The sequence below is a fragment of the Papilio polytes genome, unplaced genomic scaffold (genome assembly GCF_000836215.1).
Source record: "Papilio polytes unplaced genomic scaffold, Ppol_1.0 DF821845.1, whole genome shotgun sequence".
Taxonomy (NCBI): Eukaryota; Metazoa; Arthropoda; class Insecta; order Lepidoptera; family Papilionidae; genus Papilio; species Papilio polytes.
Genome location: NW_013527359.1, coordinates 1569311 through 1581182, shown reverse-complemented (window position 1 = coordinate 1581182; position 11872 = coordinate 1569311). Strand labels below are relative to the sequence as shown.

The window sequence follows — 11872 nt, the reverse complement described above, 5'->3', positions numbered from 1 at the left end:
GGCATTTAAAAGTTGTATTCAATTTAATGAATTCACTTGTAATGAGGCAAAGAATTTTCAAGTATCAAGATTAGTGAGCCTTGTTTAATTTGATATTGATGTTCATCTTGTTTAAAATGTCTGCATGATCAAGCAAATATTACCTGATTGTATTTTTTAATAAAAAAAAAATTATTGCAAATAAATTACTCAGCAAATCCAAGTAATTTGTCTTCGTTACTGTAGGTTCTGGTCTCCCTGGGTTCCATAGATGTTTGCCGTCCCCGGTTTCTGAAGTACTACTAAATAGACGCATGCAAAGCAGCTTTGAACAAATAGATCCGATAATTCTGAACCGATGATCTGCGGCTTTACAACTAACTTCGCAGCTACACAATTATACCTCTATGCAGGAACAAATCGAGCTGATCTCCGAGCCGCTTCACCTATGCGTACCGTACCCTAATCTGCAGATCATATATTTCACTTGAGTTAACCATGGAATCATTAAAGTGCGCACCTAACAGATAAAAGAGTGTCAAACGTAAACGAAAGGAAGTCATAGCGTATGGCGATCACGCAATCATTTTGTGTAGGCGTGAAATTTTATAACGTGGAATAATTTGCGCCGGCGCTGGAATTGCGTCCTTTGTCGTAAGATTACTTCGGCCCCGATGTGAATCAAAATACGTGCGTTGGTGTTTTTTTGTTATTCGTGTTATGGTTTACCTCCAATTCACTGAGACGGATCTCTTTGCGGATCTTAACTTGCGATTATCATTTAAATGTTTGTTGCAATGTAGTCTATACTTATATTAAGCGTAAACACACACTTCTTTGTTGCCAAAGATGTCAGCAATTACAGCATACTTTTAAATAGTTCTTTTTTTAATAAAAAGCCCTACACTTACATCACGTTTTAGGCTATATATTTTCACGACATTAAACTTAGGGGGTAAATATTTTAGATAAAAATCCTAATGTGGGAAAGAGACCATAAGTTGCTGCCAACATCAAGGATGCAATTGTCATTAGTGCATTTGTATTTTGACGTTTGACAAATGTAAACAATAAAATAAAGTTATTATAATTTCATGCGGATGAAGTCGCATGGGAACAGCTAGTGTTTGATATTTAAATTCATCAGAAAGGTTTTTCTTTACTGAGATATAGCTGTAACTACACATTATTGTACAAATTATTTGAAAAGTTAAAAAGCAAAAGATAGATAACTGTTCATTAAATCCTTTCTACCAAAGGTATATCGTAGTTACCTCATTTAAATTTCTAAACTCTCTAACGGCTATTCCAAATCCTTTTACATTCAACTCTTGTTTGGTTTAATTGTTGCAATTAAATTTTACGATCAAAACGATTTGTTTCTTAGCAAAACTGATGAGAATATTTTTTTACTTTAGATTTGCACCTGACCTCAAGTGCTTGGTCGTTGAACCTATGGGACGTACGATAAAAATCACGTAGATCGAAGCAACGACACGCTCGGACGAATTGTTATTAACAAAAAAATACGTTGCTCTTAGATAATTCAATGCATAACTTACTCAAGAAAATACGATGGTTTTACTAGCTAATTGGCACCCGTATCTTCTTATCTTACTAATATTATAAATGCGAAAATTTAGACGGTTGCATCGTATAGTTTGTAGCCTAAACGGCTGAATGGATATCGATGAAATTTTGCATAGCCTAGAAGAATACATAGGCTACTTACTTTTGTTTTTTTTATTCCACGCTGATAGAATCTCTGAAAACTAGTATATTTAAGAACGTTACATTTGGGATTTCCATGTATTTTAGTTTTAATAATAAATAAAAGTACAGCCGGTTTTGTGTTTTCTTTGGTACGCAAGCGGAAGGAACCGTTACCTTTACCAATATATTGTATGTGTGTGTTTGGCGTGATTGATTATTGTTATTAATTACTGTTTGTGCGTGTCTTTCCACTTGATTAGATGCGGTGTTCGTTGGTCACGCTCAGTCGGGGCCGAGGCTTGTGGAAGAAATGCACTTGTTCTGCATAACTCTTATTTACGGTACTCAATCGGTATTTGGGACGTACGGTTTACTTTAATCTTTGTACATAAGATTGAATTTCGTCAATTGTGTAATAAGAATCTTACTAATATGCGAAAGTTTAGATGGATGTTTGTTACTGTTTGTGGCCTAAACTGCTGAACGGAATTTGACAAAATTCGGCATGATGTAGAGGATAGTCTGAAAGAACACATAGGCTATTTACTTGTTTTTTATTCTACGCCGACGGAGTCGCAGGCAAAAGCTAGTAAGTTGTACATTTAATAAATGGAATTATGTGTAGTTATTATTCGTGTTCAGAAACGTTGCAGATGAATCCATGACAACATGTTAAGTCTATAATCTGACAAAGTTGGGAACTGTACTTCTCAATTTTGTCTACACACTTTAGATTGATATAACCGGACTGTTCATATAACTAAGCCTGTGTAGCAGGCTTTATATGTCGGTATTAAGCAGACGAGAAAAGCGTTCTGTGTTAGTGCACGAAGTCATTGGCGACACACACGAGTAATAATTTGGTGTCACCGCCAACTAATCTGTCCAAATTCATGTTACCTGTCCTTTTCATTCTCATCCTAAAAACTGAAATAACAATATCTTTGATATCTCAGCATAAGTCGCGGTAATATTTTATCCTAAAACATGTACTTATTTGTTACATTTCCGAGATTTGTTTTCAAGATGTCCTTCAAGATTATCTCTTTCATACACCGACGTTTACCGTCCGATTTGCATATTTTATATAACTGTATAACCATTTTATATTTCAGCACATGTACAAAAACGTATTTATTATACGACAAACTGTTCACATTTGAAAATCATGTTGTTTAGTTTACTACGAATCACATAGAAACAGTATAGGACGTTTATTTCCTAGTCATTTCGATAAAACATGTTAAACAGCTTTTAGACATTCGATCGCAAGGGGGAAGCGAATTTAATTCCTTAACTGCAATCGTGAACAAAAACGTGTTCCTTTAAAAAAAACTTTCTTTGAAAGATAATACGGTAAACGCATTCGATCAGTATTTCCTGTACTGACTTAACTATTCATTTAAACGCGCGCACACTTGACTAATCTATCGCATAACTGTTTAGTTTAGATTCGATTTCTATGAGCTAATAGCACACACTACGCTTTAGTTGTACTAAACTGTTGAATTGGCGAAACAATCGACAATCGAACAGTTGTGCGATTGCTTAATCCAAGGTGTGCGCGCGCTTTTACGTGTGTGGCGTGTCGTGTTCCTGTTTGTTGTTTAACAAACGTTAACCCCTTTAGTATATATCGTACGCTTTTATACGTCAGTTCAGTTTCAAATGTATACGAGTGTTTTGTTAAAGAAATTTATTGTGCTCTGTTCGGATGTTACTGGAATACTTACCGTCGAGTTAGTTTCTTTTCCATTTAGTAACACATTTTTTAAATTATTAATAACTAGCTGTTCCTGTGCAGCTTTATCTGCGTCAAATTATAAAAAAAATATTTTACTTTTTACATTTGTCAGCCTCAATTGCAAATGTTAAAATTACCGTTACCATAATAACTTTGCTTCCTTAATATTAGCGGCTTGTAGCTTTGGTGCCTATTTTTTCTATTTACTTACTCCCTAAGTTTACTAGCGTCAAAATATATAGTCTACAGCGTGTAAGTGTGGGGCTTTATATTAAAGTAAATTTTATTTAAATTATTTAACAATATTTTGTGATTGCTGACATCATACGTCAGGAAGTAGAGTGTTTACGCTTTATTATGATAGTAGAGTACAGATTGTCTACTCTTCTGTATAATTATTTGTTATGACATTATTACAGTAGCTATGATAAAAGTATTTTTGTTTTAATCTGTGTGTATTTATATTAGGGTGCTTCGATTGAAGTTTTTAAGTGTTAATTCGGATGACATTAAAATACTATTTCTATACATCAATCCTATTAATAATGTTTACATAGAATTACGAATAAAATTCTCAGTAGTTCTAACTTGATTAAATTCGAACCTAAGTCTAGGAATGAATTTCTCGCTACGCTAGTTATCCACGAGGGAGTGACGCACCAGTGAGACGGATATGTACTGCATTGCTGACTATTCTACTGTTCTACCTTCGTGTAAAATCTCTTGCATGTTGCCTACTTCTGTCGCAATATCGGTTTTTCCCATGTCATACTAATGTTTTATTGTTGCGCATTTCTTTGTTTCAAACGAAGGTCGTTAGTGTTCACGTTCTCGTTTCTTCTATGACGTATGAGTTGAAAGGGCTTTTTGTCCTGTTCTCTGATAAGGTCCTTTGTTACCTTAAAATGCGGTCATTTCATGGTGAAAATTCTTAAACTTCTCTTGGTAATAATTAAATTCACAGTTTAAGGGCACAATTGTATTAATTACTAGGTGTTGCTCGCGACTTCGGCCGCGTGAAATTAATAAATATAGTAACATATTACTCAGTGAAACGTAGTTTTTAATTGTGAAAGATTTTTTGAAATCGGCCAAGTACTTTTTGATTTATCTCAATAGATAAAAATACAAATCTTACGACTTTATAGTCTTAGTATAGACTATAGATCCAAGTGTTATTGTAAAATTTACGAAGTGTTTATTTTAAAGGGATATAAAATTAAGGGATTTTTTTAATTGAAATCTCGATTCGTATTGTGTTGTTTACAATGCATTTATAATTCTCATATTATTTTAACAATAAAACAATAATTTATACTGTAAAGTTTTATCTTCTCGTAATTATCAATTTAAGTGCTTGTATACAAGTTGATTAATGATTAAACATATTAATTAAAAAAAACAAAACAAATGTTCAAACTGGCAACAAATATTATTAGTGGCCAGTTTGAACAGTATTTAAGATAAATGTCATATCTATACTAATGTTATAAAGAGGAAAACTTTGTTTGATTGTAATGAAATAACTCAAAACTTCTTTCACCATTAAAAAGTTACGTTGTCAGTGAGTAACATTGGCTATGTTTTATTTACGCGGACGGAGTCGCCGGCGTAAGCTAGTAAGTGTAATTTTCTAGGCAATGAATATTATGTTCTTTTTCATACGCGTAAATAACCAACAGTGGGATTTAGACTATACTGCATTTAGTTACTTACACTAATCAATTAAACCTTTTTACTATGATTAAAACTACACATACTTCTATATTCTAGATTACTTTACAAAAATTACGCAATATTTACGTGCTACTTCGCGTAAACGGCGTAAGATTACAGTCTAATCTCGCGTAATAGTAGGTCGGACTGTTCATCCGGGATATTTTGTGTCGTTGCGTAACGTGTTCATCGTCCGGCGCCGCGGATGCACCGGACCCGAGCATTTCGGTCTTGCGTAACCATATTATCAAGACGTTAAACGAGTTAATGCTTGGAAGAGTCATTTAAATAGCAGTAAAATGTTGCAGCCCTTAACTATGAAAATATTCGGCTATGAGGTAATTAGAGAAGTGCTCCGAGACTTCGATGTTTGTTTTTTTCAAATTGTAGTACATAAAAATCTGAACATAAAATGCAGTAGAACCTCGATAACTCAAACCTCTATAACTTCAAAAAAATAATATGTTCCCTTCCCATCCGAGCCCTAAACCTCTACAAAATAGACCCTTGATAACTTAAAACCTTATAACTTAAAATATTTTGTGTTTCCTTCGGACTTTAACTTATCGAAGTTCTACTGTAGTACATTTTTGTTGGCTACCTTTTTATCTGTCCTTTCCCACTGATATGTATACTTTTAATTACCATGTATTCTTACTAGATTGTATGCTTTGTTAATTCACTATCTTTATTAGTTTTCTTTTCATAGTCATATCTATTGTCTTCAACGACCAATAGTGTTTAAATCATTCTGTTCGAATTTTATTATGAAAGTATTTATATTTTTTTATCGATGTAAATTTTCGTGTCCCATCCCTATGACTGTAGAGACAAAATAACAAGCTTTAAATCCTGTTCGTAATTCGAAACTGGCATTCAATTGCAATCGCGCAGTAAATGGCCACCGTGTTTCGTATTCAAGTTGGTTACAATTTACCGTAAAGTTAATGTTTCTACCTATATAAGTGTATATCCTTTCTTAAAATGTGCTTTGTGTTACCAGAATTGTTAATTTTATGGCACTGTTTTTGCCCATTTGCACACTTGCATATTGATAGAGTTGGGTTGTTTATCTCGAATGCTGAGAGGGCATTGCAAAGATAAACTCATGTAAATTTATTAAAATCTAGCTTAAATAGCATACTAGAAAGTTACAGTAATTCAATGCAATGATAAGAAAAAAAAACCCGCAGGACTTCGAAATAAAAGTCACTAGGTTTCGCCCGCGGCAACGTCCGCGCGGAATAAAAAAAAACAAAAGCAAGTAGCCTATGTGTTCTTCCAGACTATCCTCTACAACTATGCCAAATTTCATCAAGATCACTTCAGCCGTTTAGGCTACAAACTAACAAATATCCATCGATCTAAACTTTCGCATTTATAATATTAGTAAGAAGTAAGAATGATTCCAGATAAATTAAAAATCATGTCATCTTTTATTAATTTTCCTTTCGTTTTATTGGAAATCTGTGAATTTGTCCTTAACGTGTTCATTTATATTATGATTTTGCGATCATCTGCTTTTAAATCTATATTTACAACGCTTAGCAACATCGACGTTTACTTTCAAGGTGACCTTGTTGCATGATATTTAAAAGGCTTGATCTTTTTAAATATAAATATATTGTTTAAAAGGTTAATTGACCCATTATTTTTGTTTTGTTACTAAGATTTAAGTTCCTAATGCATTTTTTTAAAATAATCAATGCAAATATCAAATCAAACATATAATATTCAGGAAGAATCTCCTTTTAATTACAAATCTCTTTATATGCAACTCTAGTCTAATTATCTGTAAAAACTTTATAAAAACATGCACATTCTCATTTACCGGCTAAAAATAACAAAAAGAAAATCCTTGGTAGAATATTCCATACACAAATATGTATATTTTTGTTGCTAGGACAGCAAGATCTTATCTGGTCCTGTCTTAAGTATTGAAAGTTGTTTACTAGACTTTATAAAGGATCTGTCAGTCTTTTCACAGATTTAGTTGTGTGCGCTCGTACATAACATCGTTTAATAACGTAAGTGATCCTACAACTATTCTGTGCAAATAAATTATGCACAAAACCATGTAACTTGTGGAAAATAATAAAATCTAAAATCAATAACGTTAACCTTTCTTTAACAACTTTAATTTGTATTGTTTCAGGCTAATCTAATCGTGAAGAAACGATCGATTCAACTACGACAGAAGCCCACGACTTCTCAAACTATTGACACGAGCGTCACCAACGATAGCTACGAATGAACGATAGTGTCGGAAGTGGCTAACACTTGTGTGATGTGCCGGCAACACCACATGGAAGTGCAACTGGACGTCACCTGATCACTCCTGATACGTACGCTGTGTCTGGATGCACAACCATGAAGTTTTCAACGGGCTCCAGTTCGAGCAGCCTCGCCAGCGATTCTCTATCGAGGAAGTCCACTTTGTGCATCTACGCAGAAGTGGACGCAACAATGCCGCCTCCACCATGCGAGAGGGTGAGTTCTACGTATTTTTCTACTCCCACGCAAGCTCAGAACAACTATAAAGACGAACTGATATATTACAAGAAAGTTGGTAATAAATATTACACACAAAAATGAAATCTCTGACATGAAAATCGCGGACACAAATAAGTTAATTATGGTAGCACAATCCAATAATGATAATATTTATGTTTTTGAATGTAGTTTCGAAATTCTTTGCTAAATTCACTTTTTAGCTTCTTGATCAAAAGCCGTAAAGCGAAAGTAACAAGCAATAATCAGATGAAACGTTAAAATCCAATCTGCTCAAGGAGCTGAACGCTTTGCTTTCGATTTTTCAACCGGCGCGTATAGCACATTAACTTTCAATTTCATGCAACGATAATAATATTATCGCATTAACCAAAACAATGCAAAAAGCGCGCCCGAAGCAGGGGAGTGCCGCAACCTTCGAGAGAAAGTACCAAGTCATCTGCCGACTGTCCAACGAACAGCTGGTGGTATTTCGCAACGTCTCAAATATCATCCTTTTCACTTTATAATTTTTAAACTTGAAACCACCCGGTGGTTATTTTTTAAATAATTTTACCATCGTTATGTTTTTTAGGATGCTAGATTGCTGCCATTAAGTACTAGTGAGCTCATGCGACAATTTGATTTAAATAGCTACGAACTCGATGTAATCTGGTTGCTAGGTCAAATTCTAATAAATACTGCAGTAATATGAAATAGATCAGAGATATTCAGGAATCCTAGATACCATTGTCCTTCATCTTCCATTTGTTCTTATGAACATCGTTAATTATCAAGAACATTCTTCTAACGACCTTGCAACTATTACAAAATATGTTTGTAAACACTGACCCATGGAACTCAGATTATGCAATGGACGTTGACGTTAGCTTCCCATACAAAGATTTGATGAACGGCCCTCGAGGCCTCGTTTCGAAGTTGGTCAATATCTTATTATTGTTCTGTTTCGTGATTGTTACGTTGCGAGCGTCTTCTGACGTGCCGAGCCATTATAACAAGGCCGTCAATTGTCTCAATAATCACACGTGACGATCTGTTTTTGCACTTTCACGACTGGCGTGGATGCAATTTAATAGTTGCGTCTTATCTTTCACTCATTTACAAGGTTCTCCTGATTGTAATTAAAACCTAGTAAACACAAACAAATACACAAAACTATCGAAATAGTTTTGTAGAATTAAATTCAATTCACCCGATAAAATACGATTATTCTTCAATATTCACCAACGTATAAAAACAAGTGGAATAAAACGATAAAGTATAAAGTGACGTTCCTTAAAGAATTTCTTTCAAAAATACCAATCTTTATATTCTCCGTTGAGCGCGACTTGTTCCAAGACCCGTTTGAGTCACGCCGACCCACGCTTTTTCTTGTCGCATTAATAAAGGAACTCAAATTCGATGGGACGTACGAAGCCTGGCGGTCGGACACAAAAATATCTCCCGACAATCAACCGAGTGACAGATCACTTTCGCCGCAGCATGTAGGTGTTCGTTCAATCAGCAAATCGGTCGACTGTCCATTGTTTCAACGTTTAATGAACTTTATCGTGATATTCGAAAGTGGTATTATTAATGGTCTCCTTTAGTAGGATATGTACCGGTTAATTGTTATTGGCGTGTCTAAACCAATTAGGTTCTGTATCGTTAGGAATTTTTAGCATTCAGTGTAAACTTTTTATTATGCAAACGATCATACATTTTTGCATTTTCACACACTTTTATATGATGTTTCTGGTATTACTTTCTATGAACTTAATTTTTAAATATATCATGGCTTGAAATTATGTTTTACTATTGAGTTTGATTGGTTGATAGTTTTTGTTTGCAATGTTTCAGTTACGGTTTTCCTCGATATTATAATTTAAGCTGACGCATAACTTAAATTAGTATGGACTACTCTCTGTTCTGTTTACCTATTATTTAATATATTGACTTCCTAGTATCCCTTGTTTATCGGAGTGTATATTTTACGGTTTTTCATTTAACATTCCAAACTCGTTCGTTTGTCGGTGGTTTGGGTTAGGGTTCTGTTTGTATACCTATTAAAAGCCATTGTTTGTTAATTTTACCCTTTTCTCACCTACATCAGTAACATATCAAGCATATAGATTTATTTGTACCTTATCAATATTTGCTTCTAAATTATCTTCTAGATAATTCGACGCGAAATTTACCTTTAGTAAGGACGATGTTGTTTATCTTTGTGTATAATCTGATAAGACTCAAGTGCATGTCTTTTGTCAAGCAGTATTTATATAGCTGATGATAAAATTTGCGTTACATGGTTGGCATCTTGTGCATCTTGTTTTATATTATTTTTGATTCAAAATTGAATGGTTTCTCTATCATGAAACGAAAAGTTACAATTAGCAGACATTAAGATATAATTAAATATAAGCGAGTTTGAAAATCCATTTCGTGAACTATAAGAATGGTAAACACTTAATCAAAGAAATATTATAAATCAATTGTAATAATTGGTCGACCTAATCAATACCAACATCAAGAAAAGAGACAATTATAATTAGAAATGTTCACTACATAGTTATCAGTATTCATCATTTAAATAAGACAATTAGTTGTGATATTTCGTCCAGCTCCGTGTGATTGTCCTTGCGTGGCGCGTGCACAAATGCACGATTATCGAGTTCACTTTTCAAACTAGTTACATCACTTCTGAATCTTTATGCGATGGAAATTTACACAAGAATGCTTCAACAGATTTCATTATCATTGTCTCACGTTTCTCGAACATCTTCGTCGAATACTTCTCGAGAATCGGTGAGTTCGTGTTTATTTCTTGGATTCATTTCGGCAACTAGCTCTATATGTTAGCGTAGTGTTGTTCTTACTGCTATCGACACTTGCATCTTTAACTTTTAACCCCCAGTAACTTGATGTACTATTGTTTCATGATTCGATGTCTATTTAAGTGTTGTTACACATTGTATTTATAGAGTATTATATCAACGCCTTTAGATAGGATTGTTAAGAAACAAAAGAAAGAAACTTTTCTATAGGCAATCATTTGCACATCCAATAAAAACTGCATCTTTTCTTTTCGCTATATGAAAATTAAATGGTTTAAAGTCAGCTGCGACGTCTAACATATCGTTTATTTTTTCTTCCTAGGGGCACGTGTCAGTAATACCACATTGGCCCACGTGCCCATTCCTGGCTTCCCGACGTCCGTTATCTTATATGGCTTTAAGTCGACACCCGCAATTTAATGCTCGTATCGATACGAGCCTTCCGGCAGCGTAGCGGGTGAAAACTAGCATGCAAATTCCAATCCGATTATACTATCGATATACGCACTTGTCTCGATTATCTCGTATCGATCACGTATCGATTTAATGCCATTCGCGCCGTTTAGGTGGACCGTTCTGCTTTCTATTCGCATCGGTATGGTGTCAAAGATTATATTTATGGCTCGCGGAGAACACGGCGCTTGGTTTCTTATTCGTATTTGAGATGTAGGTCATCTTTTATTTAAGCGATAACTGTGGATTTCTTGTTGATTTATTAATGTATGTAATGAAGAACGGATGCTACAAAATTGTATAAATATTTTATTTATTGTTGACATTAATTCGGTAGTCTGTTTACTATATTTTTATGACAGACTAGCTGTTCCTATGCGGCTTCATCCGCATGAAATTATGAAAATTTTATTTTATAGTTTACAACTGTCAAATTATCAATTACAAATGTCAAAATGACATGACATGACAACCTTGGCAATGTTGCTATCTTGATGTTGACAGGAACTTATGGTCTCTTTCCCACATTAGGGTTTTTATCCAAAATATTTACCCCCTAAGTTTGATGATAAGTTTGATTCGTGAAAATATGTAGCCTAAAGTGTGACGTAAGTGTAGGGCTTTTTATTTAAAAAAGAAATTTTCCAAAATATGATGTGATCGCTGACATGTTAGGCAACAAAGAAGTGTGTGTTTACGCTTTATTATAATAGTATAGATTAAATGTAATATTTTACCCAGTATCTGCTTTTTCATACACGTTCAATACTCTTCGTGTTACAAAAATTATAATAATCAAACTAATATTATAAATGTGAAAGTTTAGATGGATGTTTGTTAGAGTTTGTAGCCTAAACTGCTGAACTGATTTCAATGTAATTTGACATAGATGTAGAGGATAGTCTAGAATACATTAATTACTAGGTTTAATTTTTAATACCAC

At 34.0% G+C, this 11872-nt stretch overlaps 1 protein-coding gene across 1 annotated transcript in view; it reads left to right on the top strand.

Moving 5' to 3' along the window:
* The window catches only part of LOC106108008 (putative uncharacterized protein DDB_G0282133), a 45825-nt gene that overhangs the window by 10111 nt on the left and 23842 nt on the right, over window positions 1-11872 (top strand). Inside the window, exon 2 of the mRNA XM_013289071.1 lies at window positions 7308-7642. Within this exon, the coding sequence (XP_013144525.1) occupies window positions 7523-7642 (120 nt within the window). The 5' untranslated portion in view covers window positions 7308-7522. The remainder of the gene's footprint in view (window positions 1-7307; window positions 7643-11872) is intronic.